At 39.4% G+C, this 26,465-nt stretch overlaps 1 protein-coding gene across 1 annotated transcript; it reads left to right on the top strand.

The window, feature by feature from the left end:
- Window positions 1-465: 465 nt before the first annotated feature.
- LOC149154101 (E3 ubiquitin-protein ligase RING1-like) lies at window positions 466-2,781 on the top strand. The gene has a single exon (XM_089446166.1). It carries the CDS (start codon window positions 1,186-1,188, stop codon window positions 2,341-2,343), a length of 1,158 nt encoding a protein of 385 aa, XP_089302292.1. The 5' UTR covers window positions 466-1,185; the 3' UTR covers window positions 2,344-2,781.
- The last annotated feature ends 23,684 nt before the right edge of the window (window positions 2,782-26,465 follow it).

Here is a 26,465-nt window from a genome sequence, read left to right as displayed (position 1 = left end):
AATTAGAAACATTCAACTTTTCAATAAAATTTTAGAGTCAAAATATATTTAAAATAAAATTTAAATCCTAAGCGGATTTAAAAAAAAAAATATACATAAAATTAAATAACTTATCAATCACTCAAAATCCCAATGGTAGGTTGCACAGTTTAAAATTTTGAATGACTGCCGGTCCAAATGGTAGATTGCATATGGTATATTTTGATTGCTGTGAATCGGTCTGGAACATCCAGCGATGTCCATTTTCAAAATTTTAAATTTACCAGAGGCCATGAAAATGTGATAAGGATTATGACAGTGCTTGATAGGGATAATGACAATACTTGACGGCTAATTAAAGCCAATGTTTCAATCGAGGCTTCTCGGAAGGGATCACCCAATACGTGAAAAGATTGAAGTCAAAGATAGGGATATACAGCGCTGTGCCAGCGTATGGATATTATCAGAATATTTAATCTAACAAGCTTTCGTAGAATAATCATCCACAGGAATTTCATTTCCCAGTGGGAAAAATACTGCAAGCAGCTAAGGGTCCACACGGCATGATATACGAATTACTCCACCAGAAATGGTTGTCCCGAGGAAAAAGAATCGTGGATTAAGTGGCCAGACTGGGTCTCCCAGAAGGTACCCACTACCCATGTCGGAGGCACCCACACATGCGTTTGTATCCGACATGGAGATGTATAGGCTTGTGTGGACCTAGGTATTCATGTCCAACTTTCCATGAAGCGACAACCAGTGTGCGCTCATTATGGGTGTCCACACTCATTCCCTTTTATCGATATTTGCCCACCCCAGGGCGAGGTTAGGTTTACACCTAAAATATTTTGGGGTTTCAATGAGAAAGCACCAGGTGGGGACTAGTAGGACAAATTTTTCAATCGGGAATAGGAGTATCGGCAGTTGTGGCTGCTCGTCGACCTTCTTCTAAATCGGAGGCCACAGTCCTAGTTTTGATTTTAGATTGGTTTCCTGGCGAGAATTAAAAATTCGAGTTTTATTGAGGGAATAACCAGATTGTAATCTTCAAGCCCACGGAATCCACTGGCGTCTTGGGTGGGTTTTGTAAAACGCTGATTCGTTGGGTTGGGGTTCTTGAATTTGAGAGGGGCATTTGACGGTCTACATAGGTTTATTGATCTGAGTTTCGAAGTATTCTCAAGAAATTTCGATTGCCTGGAGATGTCTTCTGCATATTGGTGTTACCAGTGTCGTTGTTCTGTTAGATTGGCTCCAGGAGAGCAGATTGTTTGCCCTACCTGTAATGAGGGTTTTCTTGAAGAAATCAATGGGCCGGACAGATCTGGTGCTGTGGACAGGGAAAGGGAAAGGGAGAGACAGTTTTCTCCCACGCATCACCTTCTGGGTACCATATCTACTTTGTTAGGGCACATTGAAGGGCGTGGGGATTCGAGGGAAATGGATGTGCGAAGGAGGAGCAGCAGGTATGGGCGTGAGAGAATGCCGTTCAATCCCATGATTATTCTTCGAGGGCCGGCTAGTAATTCAAATGGGGAAGAAAATGGGAGTATCGAGGTTTATTTTGACAATGGATCTGGAATAGGGTTGAGGCGTTTGCCCGCCCATCTGACTGATTATTTCATGGGCCCTGGCCTCGATCGGCTTATCGAGCAGCTTACGCAGAACGATGGCGGGCACTGTGGACCGCCTCCGGCTTCAAGAAGCGCTGTGGAGGCGATGCCCACGATCGAAATCGTTCAGAAGCATCTGGGCAATGATTTGCACTGTGCGGTTTGTAAGGACCCCTTTGAGATCGGCTGCCAGGCTAGGGAAATGCCCTGTAATCACATTTATCATTCGGACTGTATTTTGCCCTGGTTGTCTCAACATAATTCGTGCCCTGTGTGCCGGCACGAGATGCCGACTGAAGATCCAGAATATGATCGGGCTCGAGCAAGGGCAGACCATGGCGGAGGAGGAGGAGGTGATGAGTTAGCGGTTGGGCTGACCATATGGAGGCTTCCAGGCAGAGGGTTTGTTGTGGGAAGGTTTTCTGGTGGAAGGCATGGTATTGCAAGACATGGGTCTCCAATGAATACACATGGCAATGGAGTTATTAGTCCAGATACAGGCAGCAGGAGTGATAACTCGTCAAGAAGAGAAAATGGACCCAGACGGTCTTCTGATGGTGAGAATAACCAGGGTAGGCGCAATCCTTTTTCCTTTCTTTGGCCTTTCCGCTCATCTAACTCAAATTCGGAATCTCAGACTGCCCAAGAAAACAACACGTCAAGCTCTAGTAGCGATCATAATAATTCTAGGAGACGAGTCGGTTGGCCTTTTGAAGATGGCAGTGGTCCCTCTGGATGGTTCAACTGAGGAGGCCTTGAAGGGGGGTTACAAGATTAGAAGCTTGACAACTCTTTAGAGTTGAGATTATTGTTGCATTAGTGCATGAGACAGCTTACTGTTCTGGTGCAGTCTATCTATCTGCCTTTCTTTGGGAGCATGGACAGGTTTCGATGCCATGGAAATCATTGTGCAATGTGCATTTTATTGTAAATTAATGTTTTCTCAGTCTTGTATTTGAATGAACATTTTATGGAAATGAGAAAACAACCAAGAATGTGGACTTCATAATTTTATTTCTCCGTCTGGAACCGCGGGCGCTTATATGCGACCTTTTTTTCTCAGAAGGTAAGTATAGGTTTTGGGTGGCATCGCTTTTGAGACATGAGCCTGAGCTCAGAATCGGAAAAAAGGTTGCTCTTATGTATTTCTTTTGGTTATATTGGAGGCTGATGACGATTTATTTTCTGGGCTATGTGTCAAGCAGGCAAAATGTGGTCATATTGCTTCACATGTTAAATCCTGAAATGCTTCAAGGAAATTATACTCCAGGTGCTTTTTTTAATATTTACATTTAGCACAGGCTAAACTATACTGATTGTCAGCTTTGACATTGCAGAAAGCATTACTTTGTTTGACTCCTTCCCACAGATTACTTTTATTTTTTCCTTGCAACTGTTCTCCCCATCTTTCAGCTGCCAAAGATGGTTCCTTCTGTCCTGTTATCATGCCATGTAAATCTGTAAGGTTGATAACTTTATTCAGGATATAATACAAAAGAATTCAAGTTTCACTCCAGCCGCTGGACATCGGAAATATTCAACAGAAAGGTTTAGGACTGTTACCAAAATTAGTATAAAAACAATGATGGATATCTCCTGCTTTAAATCTGATAGACATCAATCCGAATTACAGCTTTGGAAAAATTTCAGAGTGTTTTGTTTCATAGCAGTGAAATCAATTTTCCTTTTTCACAATAATCCTCATATTTTTCCTTTACCTTTCATGTTATTATCATATCTTGTTATCGAGTACCGTTTGTATCTTGGGTAGTTTGATAATGAGCTGGTGAGATTCATGGGTCAACCAGGCTTAGGTATTCTGTTCTTAGCTTTGTAAAAATTTGCAATATGTTATGCCATTCACCCTTTATTTGATTTGTCCTAAAAATGGGCAAAATTTGATCTTTTGAATCCATATTACGATTGATTCGGGAGGTAACTTTAAATATAGCCAATGCATCTTCAGTTCTTTTCATTTGTCATTTACAGTGGATATAAACTTTCCCATTTGTTTGAGGGTAAGTGCACATATGTATCAGAAAATACCCATTGTTGCATTTTCCAGGGGAAAAGGGTTCTAGGCTTCATATTTATCTTAACCAAGATTTTGCCATCCCATATTTTGATTTCCGAGGGTTTCCTCCAAACGCTTTTATGAAATTTATTGTTTATGTGCTACAGAATCTCCTCTGCATTACTCGGTTTATTTCATGCTTTTGTGCCTCTGCAGCTTGTCTGAATCTCTTCATTAACATTTCTGCTTTAGTTGAGAATTCCTGTTATGTTATCACTTATAACTACTTCTGTAATTCCATTCAAAATTAAATGCCATGCATTTTACAATTTAGAATTTAAATGCCTTCATTATTGCCTGGGTCTCTGCCCAACATTTAAGATGTTTACATTACGAAATCTTTTCTAACACTTTTTGAAACGTGATTTTTGACAGCTAATGAACATAATTTTTGCTGCTAAGAGTTGAGCCTTGTGACATTTTTTGAAAAAAATTGAGATTACTAAATATGTTTTCTAACCACACTGGTAATCTGACAACCATCAGAAGGATACTCATGATGTCATCTACCTATATGTTTATACTGATAGGCTTTATAGTATCAATTTTGTCAAAATATATTATGTTCAAGATATGCCTGTTTTGTTGTTTTGGTAAAGGGGAGGATTTCAGTTACTTAAACGTAAGATAGGACAATTTCAGTGTTGTCAGTTCAGTTATTGATTTCCTTAGTCTGACAGATTGGCAGTCTTGCTCCTCATGTTATTTCAGGGTGCTGCATTTTTTAATTCAACAGGACATGTAAGGTCCAATTTTTTACTAATCTATTGTCCAGGACTTATTGAGGATGTGTGACTACCACATAGCTTGGTTTCCCTCTGTGGATAGATAGCATTTGAGCGATATGGTTTATAATTTTTGTTTGATTATGTGATATCATCGGATTAGGGATGGTAGTACTTTAAAGTGAAAAATGATATTCTTCCAATTTTGAATCTAATGTAGTTGACAAAGACAAGTGAAAGATGCAATGGTTGATTTCCATTGACACGAGGGGTAGTCTTTCCAAGTTAATTTTTTCAAAGCTACCATGGCCACGACTGGGGTCAGAGTATTATCAGTTCTATTGAAGTGGGGTCATGTAGTGGTTTTATTACAATTGAACTGGTATCCTGACAATATTTGCTTCGTGCAACAATGGAGACAGCTGACTAAACCGCATCTGTTTATTTAGGATTTTAATTTTAACATCATTTTGCTTGGCATGCCTGTGAGTGCTGTAAGCAGTACCTTGCAGATTCACAACATGAATGGACAACTAAACATACAATGGTGTGTGCACTTTTTGTTGTCGTGAGTACTAAATTACATGGTGGAACATGGAGTAAAAGGGAAGGGAGAAAAATAAAAATTATTCTTGTTTTTTTATCCTGCTAGCATGTCAGTGACTTGTGGGGATTAGCCTGTCTAAGAAACCAAACCCAAGGGCATCTAAGCTGTCAAAATCACCCAGGGATTGCACAAGATCTGGTTGATGCCAACTTTTGACATGGCTAGATTTTAGGTGTCTCCTCCCAGCTACTGCAGAGTTTTGAACCTGAGTCACCTTACAGAATTTCTAAAATTGTCTATGGATATTTGGCAGCATTTGTGGCAAGAAAAGGTTCAGAGGGAATTCTCAGTACTGCATTTTTCAGGCTATTTTATCTTTTCTTAAAGTAATGTAGAAGAATATAAAGTTGAAAATCCATATATTTTAAAGAAAGGTTCAAGTCTAGTCAGTGCACTGCTTTGATTTTGTATAGTAAAAGGCCAAAAAGGGTATTGAATGCATCCCCAGGTAAGAAACAAAGAAGGCAGAGGGACTACAGGTCACTGTATTGTTTCCTTGTTGCGCTGGGCAGTCTAGTAAGTTTTTGGAGTCCTAAAGCTTGTTTATGCACTGCTTTGCAAGATAGGCTGCCAGCTAATAGGACTTGATCTTTCTTTGCAGATACCAACACTTGGGCACAGCCAGAATTCTCTGCATGTACCCAGAGTTTAAATTGGGTACCATAAAATAGCATAGACCTTTTTGCTTTGAGCTGGAGTTCAAACAGAATCTTTTATTCAGTGGGCGAACTTTAGGCAAAATTCTCTGTTGTGATATGTCGAGGTTATTAGAACCTTAGCAATGGCAGCAGTAGTCTAAGTAATATTAATGATGGTTGAAAGTTCTTAGAGTGTTTGGAAATGAGTGTCTTAGTTTAATAAAATATTAAGATATTTATGTTGAAAGATTTAGTTCGTTATTCTGATGGGTTGGAAGCTACTTTTGAAAAATACATGGGGTATAAAGTTATAAACTACCTCTTAAGAAGGTAAAATTTACATTGGGCATGGAAAATTAATAGCATAATGGTTTCCCTCGGAAGAGGAAAGAAGAATGACCAAGCTGGAGAATGGAGCAAAGGAATCACTTTCTCTGAACATGAATTTCAACAAGTAAATATGAAATGGGGGCCATTCAAGTTAAGAGCACAGAGTAAACATTCATGATCGATTCCGGATAATTTGTATTTATTCCTATGTAAATCTGGGCACAGTACGAATCAGGCTTCGGTAGGCATCCCTTAGTTATTCGGCATGCTGTCATGGAGATGTGGGGTAACGTGTGCTTATGAGATACTTCTTCTGGTTTTATGTGGAATGATAATATCACTTTTAGCATTCTTTACTAAATCATTTTTATTGGCAGGCAACCAATTCTGTGTATGAGAGGTTTATAGATTTAGGGTAAATATAATACGAGATGTGGCTCTTTGAAATGAACTGTTTTGTCTCATAATCCCTTCATGATTCAACACCTTCATTTTGCTCTCTTATGGCTATTACAGTGGTCATTGCTCTCTTGCACTTTGGGAAGCTATATTCCTTTGCTAATGGTGAATGTGGTACTTTTGCTAGTAACAAAGAGAAATGAGGTGTTATCATGATATAATAGAAGTTTTTTTAGATCTTGTTTTTCGAGTCACAACTGATGCGCAATAATCTAGTCTCGTGATATGAGGTCAAATACTTATGAGAGTGTCAGTTTTGCATCATATTATGTAATTTTTTTGGTGAATAAAGAGTACTTTCATTCATGTACAGGAGCAGAGTGGATCAGATTTACAAAAATTTCTTCTCGGCCTAAAAAGCTTTGATTGGCCCTTTTTATGAGGTTCTACATGTAAGATCTGTTCCCACCGAGATAAACCGGTTCTTATCATTCCTTGTTTTGTAATAAAATATCTTATCTTCAAGGCCTGATTTTTTTACTTCAATTTAAGAATAAAATGCTCTCGTATATTTTTTCTTTATTAAATACCAGAGTTGATATTTTTGATATTTAGCAGTCTTATTGGATGTGAGATGATTAAAAGGAACAAAGACATCTTATCTCTTAATATTCATAGCAACTTATTTGTTGATGGCTGGTGGTTGAAACTTCACACAGATGAATCAGGGGAATCCGTAGTCATACTTCGCGAGTTCCTTCCCATATTTTACAATGGAATTCACCGATGATTTATTAAACCTATAGCTGAATAAACTGATGGCCCTCTGGAAGTTTGTCAGCTTCCTTTCCATGGTTGTTTTGAGCCAAAGTTTAATCTGTTCCCTCATCTCCACAATGCCAGGGTCTTGAACAAACCACTCAGAGTCAATGGTGGCTTTGAAGTTTTTCCTTCGGCGGTGCGTGTCGTTGGGGCCAGAGGGAGAAAACCACAAAGGCTCCCTCACCTTCTTTCCCCTGCTTTGCTTTTAACCATCGTCCATATTGCTGTCATTTCTTCATAGTTGAATTGTTTTTGATCCCCCCATAACTCTAAGACAGCCTTATTCAACTATTTTCCCCTCTCCCAGGCCCCTGGCGGGAAAATTCTAACTTGTGATACTGCTGTTGTGAAAATTCTAACTTGTGTCCCGCAATTGGAAATGTTGTATATCCAAACAAATTGCCCCTTTCTTCCCAGTAGTGATTAAAATATATGCTCCATTGTTGTTTGCTGATCATCTGCAAGCTAGAATCTCTATGGAAACCTTAGAAGTCCATATTCCTTGGCGCTGCCATTGGTCCACAATATTACCATCAATGTTTATTGAACTGCTCTCATCATTTGTCCTCCATGAAGTTAATGATTGGTCATTTGTTCTGTTCGCTGCCCCTATCATCATTTTAATTATCCTTAGTGAACTTTATATTGATCAAATTCATCAATTTAACCTTTATCCCTCATGCTTTTGCCATTGGAGCTGAGGCCCAATAAATACATGATAGGTTTTCTGAGAAAATGGGAACCATCTATGCCAATGGCATAGATGATTTCTTCTTCCCAACTCGCCAAAGCTTAAACAAGGAGAGCTGTATAACAGCCTAGTGCTTGCCTCGTGCGATTCTATTTGTATCGACTAGTTGCTAGCAAAGAATTTAGAGTGAAAAGCCAAAACCACAGTTTGATTTGTTACACATATACACTGAAGCAATGCAATAGTGGAAAAAGGAAAGCAAGCATTCAACTCTTCATAAGAAAGGGGGAAAGTAAGGAATAATGAAATAGGAAAGATGCAACGGATCCAAACCCTCAAAATAAAAGGGATGGCTTGAAATAGTTTCTGATTTAAAATATCATTTTGTTGTTTGGCTCTCAATTGAAAACTTACCAAGCTTGCATTGCATAATAATACATAAAAATATAGTGAGATAGGTACATGCGTTCTAATGTATTTTTACTTCCGGAAAATAGACTAAATATAGTACGATACATCGTCCTTTAGCATCCAATATTTTTGAATACAATACATAGCTTGATTGCATTATCATGATTATGATTAGACATCACATGAGCAAGGTTCATCCTTTAGAAATGGCTGAAGTAATTGGCATAGAAGGATTGCAAATCTTAATGGTGAGTGCATCACAAAGATTCAAAGAAGAGGGTTATTGATGACCATCACTATTATTGAAGAGGGTTATTGGATTCAAACAAGTTGTAATTTTAACATAAAAAAGGTCATTATGGAAGCATCATTTTTCATTTAGGGGTTCATTTTAAAGTATTTGTTGCAACGATATCAATTGTAAAGGCCACAATTTCAAATAGGTTGTAATATTATTACAAAAAAATGATTTTGGGAGTATCGCTTTTCAATTCCAAGGTGATTTTAAAGATTTTCTTACTATGGTATTGTTGTCGCTGCTGCAACACTCTCCAAAATTTTGGCTTACACTCAATTTTGGAGCTTTCTTTGGTCTTGTACATTGTTGTCGCAAACATTAGAGCTTATTTCATGAGCTCTCTTGCAGTGTTTTGTTCCCTTTTGCATGTTGGGTTAATTGTCGTCTTTTGGCATGTTTGGCTGTCGCGCAATATTTGCAAGCCTATTGTGATGGTTTCTGTTGTAGCATGTATTTTTTGTTGCCTTTAATATTCGTGTTTCATTCAAAAAATCACTTGAAAATATCTTTGAAAAGATAACGCAAGAGGGAGATGTAATAAATTGCATATTGGAATCAAAACACAAAAGAAACAAGTGTAAAAGAATTGGCCTATGTGATCAAGTTAAATCATATTATAAAAGGGTTTATGGAGCCATAACCAATATATATGTGTGTGTGTATATATGTGTTAAGTGATGCGGTTAATCGCAATCGCAAAGATGCAGCGGACAGTTATATTATTATCATAGGAATCATCGATCACCGATTGCGATAAAGGCGTATCTTGAAAACTGTGCAAAGGCTTTGGAAAAGGCGGAAAAAGGTATGGTTACGCATTTTATATGTATTTCTATTATAAAGGATTATAATAGAAATAAGCACTGAACAGGTCGGACTTGCAACGCATATATATTATGTTTTAAAGTTTCGGCAGGTCTACAGTATAACAGAGCCCCTTATATATATAGGTTGGGTTCCGCTGATTGCGATTTGTGACGGTGATTTGGACCCGAAAACATATATGTATTGCGTTTATAATTCTGGCGGGTCCGTCATATCGCAAATTGTTAAGATTTGGGTATATGGGTTCCACCGATTGCGATTGTGATAGGCCGGACTTGACATAAGATATATTATGTTTGATTCTCCTGTCGGGTCCGCGATCATCGCATAACATTTATGACTTATGCCAATTGTGATTTGCGATGGTGATCTGGACCCGATATTATATATACTATGTTTTATATTTCCGGTGGGTCCGCTAATCGCAGTTTGTTAATGTTTTGGGTTAATACCCCAATTGAAAGCGCCGATTGTGATTGCGATGGGTTTGGGACCCGATGAATTATTAAATATAGATCTATGTATAATCAATTCCATAAAGGTATTAAAACATATTTAAAAGGAAAATGGGTAGATCCGATAGTTTATGCAATTGATTTAATTCACTTTAAGTTTCGCAATTACCAAAGGTTTGCATTAATTCCGCTGAATAAAGGGAAAATTAGTGTTGAAGCCAAATCCGAAGAAAAGGTGATTGGTCGGGTTATTTGGTGTTCTCACCAATCAGGTCATTCTCGATATATATATATATATATATATGGACCTCTTTCAAAGCTTTTGGCGCAATTTATATATTTTCTGAGTCTTAATATTGTATATATAATAAAGTTGAATAATTTCAAAGAGAAAATAGTTTTATAACTATTATAAAGTAGTTTATTAGCTGTTTCAAGAAATCAGTGCCAAAACTGATTTGATAGAAGAGATAAAAGCTTGAAAAGAGAATTGTAACGGTTGTTCGAACTTTGGAGAACCCGGAGACTAGGCCACTGTATTCCTAATATCATCGTTGATTAATGAAAGAATCAAAAGTTTCCATGAGTAGTTGGATATAATTTTGTAACCTTCTCTGTCATGTGTCATGTTATGTTTTCTTCTTTCAAGTATAGTAATGAAGCTGCAGGTCTTTATTTACTTATGTAGATAAAGTTAAAATTCCTTAAAAGAGCGGTCCTATACTTTAAGTTTCCATCTTCATTTTTAAGTTATAGATAATAATTTCTGTGAAAGACCAGCATATTATCTTCAACTTCTCCAAGAGTCACAGATAGTAGTTTCTGTGGTAAGCAGCATATTGTCTATGATTCAATCATCATTTTCATAATTCTTCCAAGTTACAAATAGTAGTTTATGTGAAAAACCAACATATTATCATTAATTTATCGTTCAAGCTTTCTTCACTCATCATTTATACCTAGCAACAAATGGCATTCTGAAATGTTCCGGTCATACATGTATTAAGGTTTAAAGACCAAGTTTTCCATGTCCATAATTTGAGAGCACAACAAACAATAAGTGACAGTAAATAATATTTATTAATGTTGTAAGCACAATTTATCTACAACCAGAAAATTAGTTTCTTAAGGTATAACATTAATTGACACCATTGCCGGGGAGAGAAGACAAGAATACTTTTCCTTGGGTTTTCACTATTTTCCTCTGGTTGTTCAGTGAGGAGGAAATACTTGGTTGTTTCGAATAAAAGCAATAAAAGGCGACTCCATTGTAACAAAGACCACAACCTGCAAAGCAATAGAATAAAAACACTTTCTCTTGGGTTCATTAAGTTTGAAGTTGATTCTTGAGAGTGACAAGTTTTCGCAGTTGGTTGTACATTCACACTTGGGATTTTCACTGACCACATTGATTGGCGACTCCACTGCACTTTGAAGTTTTCTTTTTTGGGTTTTAATGGCTCTCCCTGCATTCTTAGTCCATAAATTTGATCCTTTTGATTTTACTGGGATCACCAGCTATCCTCATGATATGCTTGCATTTTATATCTAGAATGAGTATCTTCCAAAATTCAGTAGAAAGGAATATGAAGATCCAGCTCAGCGTCTCCAAGATTTTCATGAATGCATGGAGTAGCATGGCATCATTCATGAAGATGTAAAGATGAAGTTGTTTTTGTTTTCTTTGGATCAAGAAGCTAGGGCTTGGTTCGGGTCTCTGCCTCGTTCAAGCATTTCATCTTTGAAAGATTTCCATTCAGTGTTCAATTCTTGTAGAATTTATTATCTACACAGGTTTTTTTTTGAAGGTTGTTGTGAATATTATGATTTTAAAGAAACTTTAAAAGCTCAAAATAATCCTGGTGAAAAAACTAATGATCTTGTTGATAATATATCAAGCATTCAGAGAGATTATAGCCAGATTAACTATGAGCAAGTCTCTGAAAGCGAAGAACTATCATTTTCTCAAAATGATGCAGAGAAGTTTATAAAGTATTCCTCTTCAATAATCTCCCAAGCCAAGAATTGGTTGACTATGTTTCAAGCAGATTGAGCATCATTTTCTCAAAATGAGGTGGAGAAGTTTATAAAACATTTCTCCTCCAATAATCTCCCAAGCAGAGAATTGGTTAACTCCGTTCCAAGCAAATCAAGAGAGTATTCAGATGGAAGAAAGTTCAATCATGCATCAAGAGTCTTTGCTCAGCAGTCGAGAAGAGGAAGAAATGATTGAGTTACAAATAAATCCCTAGAGTTCCTATTTTGTTAAATTTGACGATCCTCCTATATATAACGAAAATGTTTTAAATGGGGAGCAGGATGAAGCTCTTCAAGTTCATCAGTTGGGTGTTGAACACACAGGAAGAAACTAGCAAGAGGGATGTGTTGGACAACAATATATTGAGCCATCTATCATAGCAAAAGAGGCTATCTCATGTAAAAAGGAAGCTGATAAAGAGGTTGTATATCATTGTATTGAAGAACATAATGATGCCCATGGATCAGAGGTAAACAATATATTTGAAGTTGACCATATATCATATAGTAATGTGAAAAAATTTCTTTTTCTTCCTAAGGTTAAAATTACAAATTATTTTCAATCAAAGCTTAGAGATGAAAAGTGGAGACATGAAAGTGACATAGATTATTTTCTTAAAGATGTTGCTGATTGTTCTGTTGAACATATTATCCTAATAGAAGGTTTAATCAAGCAGAAACCTTCATACACAGAGAATTTCATTTTGGCACTGATCAAGAACATATTTTTTCTCATACTTTTGAAGATCTTATGGCAGATTACATGGAAGAATTTATCAGCAGTATACACATATCATTTTGTGGATATACTCTTAATTTTCGTTGTGAGCTGCTTTTATGCATAATTTATTTTTTGTTCAGGATGAATTGCATTTTCAAGATTCATTGGCAGAATGGTTCTAGATTAAGCACTCAAATGCTAACCTGGTACCATTGGAAGATTGACTTCACCTGATGGAGATCAATCATGTACATATGTATGAACTTGTACATAAATAAGCTTAGGTGTTGAGCATCTGGTTTCCAGTTGTAGTTCTTCAGTTTAATCATTAGTTGAGGAATAAGGGTGACTTTCCCAGTTGGACACTGGTTTCCAGAGGTGTCATACTTCAAGATTGTCAGGTTTCAGTTGTCAGGTTTCAGGTTTTTCACAGTTTTGGACTCCGTGCCCAACTAAGGTTACTGATCTACGATTCTCAATATTTTTCTATCAAAGCACAAGCATCTTATCACTGCAGATATTGGTGTGGGTTCGCTGTACAGATTTTCACACAGTTAAGCTTGGCGAAGCTATATATGACTCCATGCCCAATGAATAAGACACTAATCTACGGTTCTTAGTGCTTATGTGGCAAAAGCACTATCCCCAGGTAGAGCCAGATGTTGTAGCATGTATTTTTTGTTGCTTTTAATTTTCGTGTTCCATTCAAAAAATCACTTGAAAATATCTTTGAAAAGATAAGGCAAGAGGGAGATGTAATAAATTGCATATCGGAATCAAAACACAAAAGAAACAAGTGTAAAAGAATTGGCCCATGTGATCAAGTTAAATCATATTATAAAGGGTTTATGGAGCCATAACCAATATATATATATATATATATATATATATATATATATATATGCTAAGCGATGCGGTTAATCGCAATCACAAAGATGCAGCGGGCAGTTATATTATTACCATAGGAATCATCGATCGCCGATTGCGATAAAGGCGTATCTTGAAAATTGTGCAAAGGCTTTGGAAAAGGCAGAAAAAGGTATGGTTACGCATTTTATATGTATTTCTATTATAAAGGATTCTAATAGAAATAAGCGCTGAACATGCCGGACCCACAGCACATATATATTATGTTTTAAAGTTTCGGCGAGTCCGCAGTATAACAGAGCCCCTTATATATATAGGTTGGGTTCCACCGATTGCGATTTGCGACGGCGATCTGGACCCGAAAACATATATATATCATGTTTATAATTCTGGAGGGTCCGCCGTATCGCAAATTGTTAAGGTTTGGATATATGGGTTTCGCCGATTGCGATTGTGATAGGTTGGACCCGGCATAAGATATATTATGTTTGATTCTTTCGTTGGGTCCGTGATCATCGCATAACATTTATGACTTATGCTGATTGCGATTTGCGATGGCAATCCGGACCCGATATTATATATACCATGTTTTATATTTCTAGCGGGTCCGCTAATCGCAGTTTGTTAAGGTTTTGGGTTAATACCCCAATTGAAAGCACCGATTGTGATTGTGATGGGTTTCGGACCTGATGAATTATTAAATACAGATCTATGTATAATCAAGTTCGTAAAGGTATTAAGGCATATTTAAAAGGCGAATGGGCGGATCCGATAGTTTATGCAACAGATTTAATTCATTTTAAGTTCCACAATTACCAAAGGTTTGCATTAATTCCGCTGAATAAAGGGAAAATTAGTGTTGAAGCCGAATCCGAAGAAAAGGTGATTGGTCGGGTTATTTGGTGTTCTCGCCAATCAGATCATTCCCGACATATATATATGGACCTCTTTCAAAGCTTTTGGCGCAGTTTATATATTTTCTGAGTCTTAATATTGTATATATAATAAAGTTGAATAATTTCAAAGAGAAAATAGTTTTATAACTGCTATAAAGCAGTTTATTAGCTGTTCCAAGAAATTAGTTCCAAAACTGATTTGATAGAAGAGATAAAAGCCCGAAAAGGGAATTGTAACGGTTGTTGTTCGAATTTTGGAGAACCCAGAGACTAGGCCACTGTATTCCTGATATCATCATTGATTAATGAAAGAATCAGAAGTTTCCATGAGTTGTTGGGTATAATTTTGTAACCTTCTCTGTCATGTGTCATGTTATGTTTTCTTCTTTCAAGTATAGTAATGAAGCTGCAGGTCTTTATTTGCTTATGTAGATAAAGTTAAAGTTCCTTAAAAGAGCGCTCTTATACTTGAAGTTTCCATCTTCCTTTCTAAGTTATAGATAATAGTTTCTGTGAAAGACCAGCATATTATCTTCAACTTCTCCAAGAGTCACAGATAGTAGTTTCTGTGTTAGGCAGCGTATTGTCTATGATTCAGTTCTCATTTTCATAATTCTTTTAAGTTACAGATAGTAGTTTCTGTGAAAAACCAACATATTATCTTTAACTTCTCCTTCAAACTTTATTCACTCATCATTTATATCTAACAACAAATGGCATTCTGAAATGTTCCGGTCATACATGTATTAAGGGTTAAAGACCAAGTTTTCCAGGTCCTTCATTTGAGAACACAACAAAAAATAAGTGACAGTAGATAATATTTATTAATGTCTTAAGCACAATTTCTCTACAGCCAGGAAATTGGTTTCTTAAGGTACAATAGTTTCGAAGGTTTGTTTGTGTGTATAAGAGTTGTTCTAACTATGTAAACTTCTGTCGCACCAATACACAAAGTCTTGAACATTGTCGCACAAGTGTCATCACGATCGTCCCAAAGTCTATCATAAGTGTTGCACTTGTCGTAAAGCAGTCACATGGAGGGAAATGCTTTGTTCATGTGTTTGGATGATCTATGTTGTCGTGTTGTCAAAGTATGCTAAGTGTGTGATCATAGTAAGGGTTCATCACAGTACATCACCTATCCCACATTTTGTCGTTTTCGGTAAACTTCCCAACCGAACAACTTAGTTTCACCGGAGCCCTTCTGAACTGCGCACTACACAGTCTCAACCCTCTAAGTTGTGACCATGTTCCTCAGCATTGCGCAATGCTCAATCCCTGTCTCTCAGGACTGCTGCACTTCCTATGCCCAAGCCTTGACCTTGACCTTTGGAATTGCGCAGTTATGTCCTCCAACCTAGCTTGAACTGCGCACTTCACATCTTCAAGCCTCAAGCTCATCCCCTAGGTGCTTGAACTGCGCAGTTGTGCAGAAGCCCAATCTCCCTTGACTCCCAAAACTACACAGTTGGCTCTCCCAGTGTCCATTCCCTCAGCCTTACACCATTGGCTCCAGAAACTGCGCAATATTGTCCTTCAGGCCTCCCTGAGTTCGAACTCTTCCCCTTGACTGTGTATAAGAGTTGTTCGAACTATGTAAACATCTATTGCACCTATACACAAAATCTTGAGCATTGTCGCACAAGTGTCGTCACGGTCGTTTGAAGGTTTATCATAAGTGTCGCACATGTCATATCTTGTCGTAAAGCAGTCACATGGAGGGAAATGCTTTGTTCATGTGTTTGGATGATCTATGTTGTCGTGTTGTCAAAGTATGCTAAGTGTGTGAGCACAGTCAAGGTTCATCACAGTACATCACCTATCCCACACTTGCCATTTTCGGAAAATTTTCCGACTGAACAACTTAGTCTCACCAGACCCCTTATGAACTGCGCATTGCGCAGTGTCAACCCTCTAAATTGTGACTTGTTGCTTAGCATTGCACTATGCGCAGTCCCTGTGTCCCAGCACTGTTGCACTGCACAATTCCTGTGCCCAAGCCCCGACCTTGACCTTTAGAATTGCGCAGTTATGTCCTCCAACCCAACTTGAATTGTGCACTTCACATCTTCAAGCCTCAAGCTCATCCCCTGGGTGCTTGAACTGCGCAGAAGCCCAACCTGCCTTAACTCCCAAAACAAAGTTGGCTCTCCCAGTGTCCATTCCCTCAGTCTGACACCATTGGCTCCAAAAACTGTGCAATCTTGTCCTTCAAGCCTCCCTGAGCTCCAACTCTTCCCCCTGATTGTGTATACGAGTTTTTCTAACTATGTAAATATCTGTCGCACCGATACACAAAATCTTGAGAATTGTCGCACAATTGTCATCACGGTCATCCCAAACTCTATGATAAGTGTCGCACATGTCGTATCTTGTCGTAAAGCAGTCACATGGAGGGAAATGCTTTGTTCATGTGTTTGGATGATCTATGTTGTCGTGTCGTCAAAGTATGCCAAGTGTGTGATCACAATCAAGGATTATCATAATACATCACCTATCCCACACTTTGCCATTTTCGGAAAACTTCCCGACCGAACAACTTAGTTTCACTGGACCCCTTCTGAACTGCACATTGCGCAATCTCTACCCTCTAAGTTGTGACTTGTTGCTTAGCACTGCGCAATGCGCAGTTCCTGTCTCCCAGGACTGCTGCACTGCACAGTTCCTGTGCCCAAGCCCCGACCTTGACCTCCAGAATTGCGTAGTTATGTCCTCCAGCCGACTTGAACTGTGCACTTCACATCTTCAAGCCTCAAGCTCATCCCCTGGGTGCTTGAACTATGCAGAAGCCCAACCTCCCTTGACTGCAAAACTGTGCAGTTGGCTCTCCCAGTGTCCATTCCCTCAACCCGACACCACTGGCTCCAAAAACTCCGCAATCTTGTCCTTCAGGCCTCCCTGAGCTGCACACTGCGCAGTCTCAGAGCTCCAACTCTTCCCACTGACCGTTGGAATTGCACACTACGCAGTGACTGAGTCCCTCTTCACAGCCTATCACTTGTTCCGGGCTTAGTTGGTGGATCAAAATGCATTATCATAGACTAGGGGGTTTTCGGATTGATGTCGTCTCGTCATGAGTAAGCTGCAGGAACATGTACCCTATCATGTCATGGAAAGATGATGAAGAAGGAGAAAAATGAGGGAAACATGCCTAAAGACTCTCTTGTAGCTAAACTAACAAGTTGATTAACCAAGAGAAAGCAAAGGGACACAAGTTTGCGACCACTATTCAAGATCGAAGATCATTGAAGAGGTGAAGAGAGAGCATTTTCAAGAAGACATCTAGCACTTAGCAACAATGACTTGTCATTGCCACATCATCAAGCATTCCATGTGAGCAGTGTCATGTCATGAGTGGTCATATGCCAAATCACTATTGTGGATCATGTATATTGTATTCAAAATGTATTGTAAAGTGGAAGTCCAAAGGATGCACATGGAATGTAAAGAGTCATGTAAGTTGAAAAGTCATAGGAAGTCAAACTACCACGAGGGTAGTCAAAGAGTCACCCTTGGTTATATATACTCCTTCATTGTATGAACAAAAGACTTTTCACCTTGGCTCCTCCCGCAAGACATTAGAGAGATCAACTAGTTCTTTGAGGAGCAGGGAGTGGCTCCAGTGCTCCACCACTGGGGCTAGTGATGTACATTGTAAACATAATAATAGAAGCCTTCAAGGCCAACACGTTCTTCATGCAAGGATTATGCATGTTTGTAAGACTATTCTGTGGATGTTTGTATTTCAGGTTTTCTTTCACATGTGCTAATATAGTTGAACCATTTCGGTTATTATAGTACTTATCTTATTGAGAATGTGCTGTAATGGTCATGATTGTTGTCCCATCCTCATAGATTATTCGTGGGATATTAGAAATATTTTTTTATTTGTTGGTTGTAATGACCGTCACATCCGCTGTGGACTATTCCATTGGATGTTAGACAGACCCTTTTGGTTCATGTGTCTCTTCTTGGGTGGTACTATTACTTATCACTTAAAGACTCACTTTTCTCCTCCCCCTTTTGCAGTAGAAGAACCTTGACACAGTTACAACTGAACACTCACCAGACACACCTTGCTTTTCCAAAATACCATTGCATCCCTCTTTCTTGCTGACAGTTAGAGCTAAGGCAAATCTTTAAGAATTCGACAACTAGACCTTTATACCGGATGGGACTCCTACACCAAACGGTGTGAGGTCTATTTGGGACTTCACATCGGGGAGATCCCCTGAATGTTGGCAGGTTCAGTGCAGTCAACATTTTTGGCGCTAGAAGGAGGGCAAGCAATGTTTTATGGCTGATAACCCCACAGACCCCAACATCTCATCTTTTGGTCAAGACAACAACGTTCATTACACCTCCCATTCTAGTGCTTATGAAGTTGGTGACTCTTCTCAGCCTAATCTTGAACGTGGAATCCCATATGATCAGATTCGGGCCATCTGCCCTATAACCCGTCAATTTGCAAAAGCTATTAGATTGATCCTGGGAGTAATCAGTGTTCCATATTCTCTAAAGTAGAACAAGACCACCCCCACAGGGATAGTGATTTCTACGCTTGAAGACGTGGTTCTTGCCACTCTTGAAGAAGTAACAAACTCTGTGGAAAGGGAAGAAGAACCTCCACTCTTTCACAGTGGTGACGAAGATAACATTGTACTCTCAGACAAAACTTTCTACGGGTCAGGCAGAGAAGAGGAAGAGGAAGAAGAGCCATCAGATTCTGACAAAGAAGAGGAGGACAACAAAGAAGAAGATATGGTGGACCAAAATTTAGATTGGATGACTCAGGGCCCACTTGCACTTTCAAGTGTTCTACACAAGATGCCAAAGCATTCAAAGAAGCTCTTAATGAAGTATGACCTTGATAAAACAATGAAGGCTGAAGACCATCTGGACAACTTTTACCTACATCTACAAACACTTGAGGTACGTCACGATGATGTTGAATGTAGACTTTTTCCATGTACCTTGGATGGTAGAGCAGTTGTGTGGTATCACAACCTTTCTCTGAAATCCTTCTAGAATTGGAGGGGATTTAAGAAGATCTTCTTTGAAATTTTGTTGATGATAAGACCCTCACCATGTTATTGAAAGAGTTGGGTAATCTTAAGATGGAACAAAAGGAGAAAGTGAAGGATTTCAATCAGAGGTTCAATCACATCTTGAACAAATTTTCAGAGAACACAAAACCTCATGACTCCATCATAATAGATTAGCACACTTCTGCCTTGCCAACAAACATTGCGTACTTTGTGAAGCGAACTGCAAAAAAAACACTAATGGAAAATTATGAAGAGGATATCATTGTTGAGAAGGACATGTGCGTAATCAGAGTCATCTCAGATGATGAACCAACAAAATACTCCAAAGACATGGGTAAGAGGTCTCAAGCCTCTGTGAGCAGGGCCAAAGAGAAAGAACCAACTGATCTTAAAAGCTTGACCTGTCTTGTCAAGACTCCATCGAATGAGATTGCGGAGCTCAAACAGAGGTCAAGCGAGACCACTATGAGCCTCCCAGATTCAACCTGTTCAGAAGGATTGCAACTTCTGGCAATAAAAACAACCAACTGACAAAGTTTACGCAGAGCTCCAATCTTGTATTAAATATTGAAAAATTGGGCACATATCAACACTGTTCGTATAATCAAGAATATCATTCAGAGAAAACGTGCCCACAGTGTAATCAGACCATGATCATGATTTCTATGCATATTGTTGATGTGGTTATGGCTGAGGAGCAGACTGAGCCTGCAGAGGAAAAGGAAGAAGCTGCTGCAGCTGATGAAGCTCCAAGTGTCAGGCATGCAGTGAACATGTTCAACTGTATACTCACAACCCAAAAGAGTACTGCCAATAAGCAGCCTCCAAGTGACAGTCTGACCTAGAAGCAGACCAACTAGTACAACCTGAGAAGCCAAGGGCCAACCATTACAGTCGAGTTGCCAAAACATAAATTTAAAGAAAATATGTTAAGGAAAATCAACCCACTGTTTAACTTAGCGTTGGACACTCAAAGTAACTCTGGGAAAGGAATCTCAACGAAAATTGCTTCCGCAAGCAGTTGAACAAAACCATCACTCTGAAAGTCACAAACCATGTTGCATCCCCGGACACTTCGACCATTATTTTTGTTGTGGACTACAACATAGTTGATGACATGAAGAAGGTTCGTGCGAACATCTCAATGTTTGAGTTAACAAAGATCACAAGCTAGCGGGACATCCTCTTACGGGCACTTGGGTAGATCACCACAGGTAATTGCCTCTTTAGACAACGGATTTGGTAAGTCTTCCGGTTCTCTCGAATTTGTAATTAAGGCTTTAATGATGGATGCAAATACTCTATGCCCACCTTTTCTATTAACTTTTGAAATCTTTAATTTCAATGTACACAATTGTTTGGTTGATTCTGGTGCATTGGTGAACGTAATACCATTATTTGTTGCCAAGAAAATCAATGCAAAATCAGACAAAACAGATGCATAGATTATTCCACTGGATAGAGCCCATGTCCATACGATTGGTGAACTCAGAGATGTCATCATTTATTTATCATCCGATAGACAGGTCCACCAATGTATCAACATAGTGACTATGGACATTCCGGAAGCATACAGAGCGTTGTTGAGCATAGACTGGTCTAGCAAGCTACAAGGGTATTTTGCCATAGACTGGTCATGTCTATGGCTTCCATATAAGGGTAGAAATAATAAGTTCTGAGTGAAGTCAGAAAGATATATGAAACACATTGTCACTCCCTTGAACGGACAAAATGAACTGATGGATTTCACAAAATTTTCGGCGATTGCTTCTTGGAAACCTAACTAGGGTGTTATCTTGCATAGCCATCCCCAGTTCCACCAGATCCATAGTTGGAGCTCCTTCCTAGTCCAATTGGTAAAAATGAAATTTGTACAGTTAGTAGTAGTAGTAGTAACAGTGCTAGTGTAGTTCCTAGTCCCTATACATATGATATGTGGACTTTGTACTTCGATGGTTCCAAAACGCAGGAGGGCTCTAGAGTTGGTTGCGTTTTAATAGACCCGCTACAAAGAAAACATTTGATCTCTAGCCGCTTGGAATTTGAGTGCACGAACAACACTACAGAGTATGAAGCACTCATCTTGGGCTTGCAAAGAGCCATTGACCTCAATGTTTCCATCCTGAAAGTGGTAGGTGACTCAGAAATTGTGGTGCGACAGGTATGCAATACCATACATTGTGTGTCACCTCATCTTAGAAGTTATCAACAAGAGGTATGGCGTCTGATTTCACATTTCCAAGCTTTCAATATTATTTTTGTTCCAAGAATGTGTAACGCAGTTGTGGATGCATTAGAAAATGCTGCTACTAGGTTGTCACCATTGAGGGATGGTTTTTTTGTTGAAATTCTTTATAAGCGTTCCGTCCCTGATAATATCACTAATTTACACGTTTTTTTTACGATGAACAACATATACTGTGCTTCATGGAAAACACTGATGTGTTCAAAGACACAATGATCGATGAGGACGAGCACGAAAAGACATTGCAGGATGCAGCCAATGCAAGTAAAGGAAACCTCATCCCCAAGGGTGTGGTATCATTAGAGAAGTTGTATGACCTGCAAAATTGCTTCTAGGGACCTGTTAATGCTAAGACCCACAATTCCACACTGTTGCACGAACATATTAACTTGGTAATAGAAAAAGATCTGAAGTATGTCAATCTCGGTACTTGCTGTACACCACAAGAGTGGCAAGCCTTTATTTTCTTATTCAAACAATACCGAGATGTATTTGTGTGGACGTACGACGAGCTTAAATGACATGCGAATCATCCAGCATGTGAAACCAATAAAGGGAGGGATCAAGCCATTCCAACAAAAGTTGAAAAAAGTACATCGCCTCTTATTCAAAAAGAGGTTAGGAAACTATTGGATGCCTGGCTCATATACAGAGAGCGACACTCAACATGGGTGTCAAATTTGGTCCTAGTGAGAAAGAGTCTGGGGAAATCTGCTTGTGCATAGATCTCCGAAATCTCAATCGAGCCTCGGACAAGGACAACTACCTCGAGCTGTCCATGGAACAAATATTGCAAACAATATCGGGGGTCTGAAATGTTTTATTTATTAGATGGTTATTCCGGATATAACTAGGTTCTAGTTGTAGAGCTCGACAGACTTAAAACCACCTTCCGAACGAAGTGGGGCACGTTTGCATTCAGACGAATGCCATTTGGGCTAATCAACACTGGTGAAACATTTCAACATGCTATGGACATTGCTTTCCGCAGACTGATTGGGCAGAGTGTAGTGGTCTATCTTGACGACGTAACAATGTTCTCCAAACAAAGGTTAGACCACATATGCCACTTAAAGATTTTTTTTGAGTGATGTCGCAAGTATGAGATATCCTTAAATCCCAAGAAAAGTATCTTCATAGTGTCTGAGGGTAATCTCTTTGGCCAAATTATTGCCAAAAATGGGATTAAGGTAGACCCGGATAGGTTCCACAGATTCCCTTCTTGATGAATAAAAAGGATATGCAGTCCTTCTTAGGGAAAATCAATTTCCTCCGCAAGTTCATCTATGATTACGCCTAGATTGTCAAACCAATACTGGGGATGGTGAAGAAGGATGCAATTTATAAATGGGAGAAAATGGAAAATGATGCGTTTTCCCTTATTAAGCAGGTTATAGAAGAAACCCCTGCATAGTACAACCCAAACTTCAATAAAGATTTCTTGTTCTACACTTTTGCTTTTAACGCTTTTCTCGTCATTGTACTCACTCAAAATGATGAATTGAACATCGAGCAACCTATCTCCTTCATGAGCGTGAGTCTGCAAGGACCAAAGCTTGACTACCCCACTGTGGATAAACATGATTATGTGGTATACAAGGTGGTAAAACATTTTCAACCCGATTTATTGAAAAATCATTGTGTCATCTTTGTCCCACACCCAAAAGTCAGATCACTACTTTTTCAACAAGCGCTAGGTGAAAGGAGAGCGAACTGGATGACTAGATTGCAAGAATATGATTTAGCAATCAAGTTAGTTCACACAATCAAGGGCCATGGTCTTTTTCGAATAACAACAAAAGTTGTGAACATAGAGGAAGAAGAAATTATTTCAGAATGGGAAGAATAAATTGAGATGTACAACATTGAGCGAGCCTCCCCCCTATTGTAGTCATTGCAACACCCTCCAAATTTTGACCTACACTCAAATTTTAGAGCCTACTGTGGATCTGGTGATCGATCATTCCTTAGTCACTTATTGGTCAGTTAATGATTTCAAGCTTCCTTCTTGGATCTTAAGAGTCATTCATGCTTTTATCTTTATATAACAAGTGTCATCTTTAGGCATGGGAATTATTGTGTATCATGCAAAGGGGAGTTTTGGTTTGCTTCAAGGGGAAATATTTGTGAAAATGAGTTGTTCTCATCATATATACATGTTTTGCACTCATTTCAAAAGTTTCACGCACTATTACACAAGTGTCGTCATTATCCTCACAAAGTATATCATCGGAGCCACACTTGTCGTAAGTTGCCAAAAAAGTTGTTGCATTAAGCGAAGTATGTTTTCATATGTTTTGGATGATCTATGTTGTATCACTAAGTGTCCAAGTGTGTGGTCACAGTCAAGTTCTATCATTATTCACATATGTTCCATTGATCCCACACTTAGCCAAATTTCGGAGTATTCCTAGCAACCTAGCCTCATCTAGCCTTTCTAAACTGCATTCTTTGCATTTGCAACCCTCAAGCTTTTTCCTTTCCTACCGGAACAACGCAATGCATAGAAATCATAGCCTCACTTGGCAACCAAAACTGTGCAGACGCTTCCTCCAGTGTTCTTCCCTCAGTCAGAAATCATTGTCTCTAGAAACTGCGCAATTCTGTCCCTCAATCCTCTTAGCTGTCCAGTCCCCTTTGCCTCTTGAAACTGCGCAGTTTGTCCTCCCAGGGTCCCATCCCGTAGCAACCACTGCTTTCTTGAACTGCGCAATTTTTTTTCCTCAGTGAGGACTGTGCAGAAATTTCCCTCAATCTAGCTTGAGTTGTGCACCGCGTAGTCTTAGTGCTCAAGCTTGATGTTTGGCTACTTGAACTGCGCAATCGCGCAATCACTGGGCCTTCTCCCCTGACCTGTCACTCAGTCTTGACCCAGTTCATGAATCCAAGTGCTCTATCTTAGGCTAAGCGTTTCAGACTGATGTCATCTCGTCATAAGTGAGTTGCAGATGCCAATACTCTCTTACACTATGGCAGGATGATAAAGAAGGAGATGAAGAAGGAGGACATACTAGATGACACTCAAGGAGCTAAAGAGAAAAGATAATCATAAGATAAGAAGACCAAGGAACCCGGGGGTATGATAGAAGATCGAGACCGCATGAAGACTCCAACTGATTCACAACCCTTTGGAGGGTAGGTATGAAAAACAAAACACATCTTTCATGAAGTTGAAATACACCTCTTAGCATAGTATGAAGGACAACTTACCATTTCATATCATTATGTCTTCAATGACATGTATGGTCACAAATGCTGAGAGTCATTCCACGTGTTTTCACCAAGTGTTTCGTTCCGTTTTGCATATTGGACTAACTGTCATCTTTTGACGTGTTTCACTGGTATGTAATGTTGCGACCCTTTTCTAGTGGTTTCGAAGGTTGATCTTTGTGTATGCGTGTTGTCCTAGCCATGTAAACACCTATCACACTCATACACAAAGTCTAGAGCATTGTCGCACATGTGTCGTCAAGGTTGTCCTAAAGCTTATCTCAAGTGTCACACTTGTCGCTTCTTGTTATGAGACAATCACACAGAGGGTAATTCTTTGTTGGTTGCTGTGGTGGTCTATGTTGTCGCGTCGTCGAAGTATGTTAAGTGTGTGATCACAAGTTCAAGTTCATCAAGAGTCAATCTTCCTCCCACACTTATCCATTTTCGAAAAATTTCCCCAACGGGCAACTCAGCTTCACCGGGCCTCCACTGAGATGCGCACTGCGCAGTCTCATCCCTCATTGATGTGACCCTGTTGCCTGGAACTGCACAATGCATATTCACTATACTCTAGGGCAGTTGTACTATGCAATTCCAGAGCCTAACGACCTTCCTTGACCCCCAATATTGCGCAGTTGTGCCTCCCAACGTGCCTTCAACTGTGCACTTCGCACTTTCAGTCCTCAAGCTTTTCCCTTGCCTACTGGAACTCTGCAATGCACAGAGAGCCCAACCTCCCTCGGCCTCAAGAATTGCGCAGATGTGTCCTCCAGTGCCCTTCCCTCAACCGGCGCTCACTGACCTCAAGAATTGCGTAGATGTGTCCTCCAGTGCCATTCCCTCAGCCGGAGCTCACTGACCTCAAGAACTGCACAGATTTTTCCTCCGGGCCGCTCTACTACCCAGTCCACCCTTGCCTTTGAAAATTGCATAGAGCTGACCTCTCAAGGCCTCATCCTACATCGGCCACTTTTGGCTTGAGCTACGCAATCCTGACTCCCAGTGGCCACTACGCAATTTCTCTCCCTAGTGGGGACTGTGCTGAAAAGTTCCTTAGTCAAGCCTGAGCTACGCTCTGCGTAGTGTCAGTGATCAAGCTCTCTCCTCGTCACCTGGAACTGCACAATGCGTAGTTACTGGGCTCTCTCTCCCAGCCCGTCACTTGTCCCGGGCTCAGTTCATGTATAATAATGCATCATCTTAGACTAGGGAGTTTTCAGATTGATGTTGTCTCGTTTGTTGGCATGAAAGTGGCATCAGGGGTAGACCCTAGGTTTAGGCATAGAGGGCCAACAATGGTTCGTTGTAGTCTAGGACAACGCCATAATTTTCACCTTATCCAATGGATAAGGAGTCTCACCCGAGGTGTGCCGCGACCAGAAGTAAGAAGGGTTCAGCATGGGGTCAAGGTTACATCAACCATTAGTCTGCAAGCAATTTTATGCATATACTCAGGGTAACATTATATCAATTATTACAACGAATCTACCATGTACATAGACTTGCAATATATTTAAAATTTTAGTAGGTCCATATATCATAAGAAAATACATACATCATACCAATAA

Source organism: Pinus tabuliformis, chromosome 9 (assembly GCF_031772625.1).
Source record: "Pinus tabuliformis cultivar Carrire ecotype Pingquan chromosome 9, CPIR1, whole genome shotgun sequence".
Lineage (NCBI taxonomy): Eukaryota > Viridiplantae > Streptophyta > Pinopsida > Pinales > Pinaceae > Pinus > Pinus tabuliformis.
This window is presented reverse-complemented; position numbering and strand designations above follow the sequence as displayed.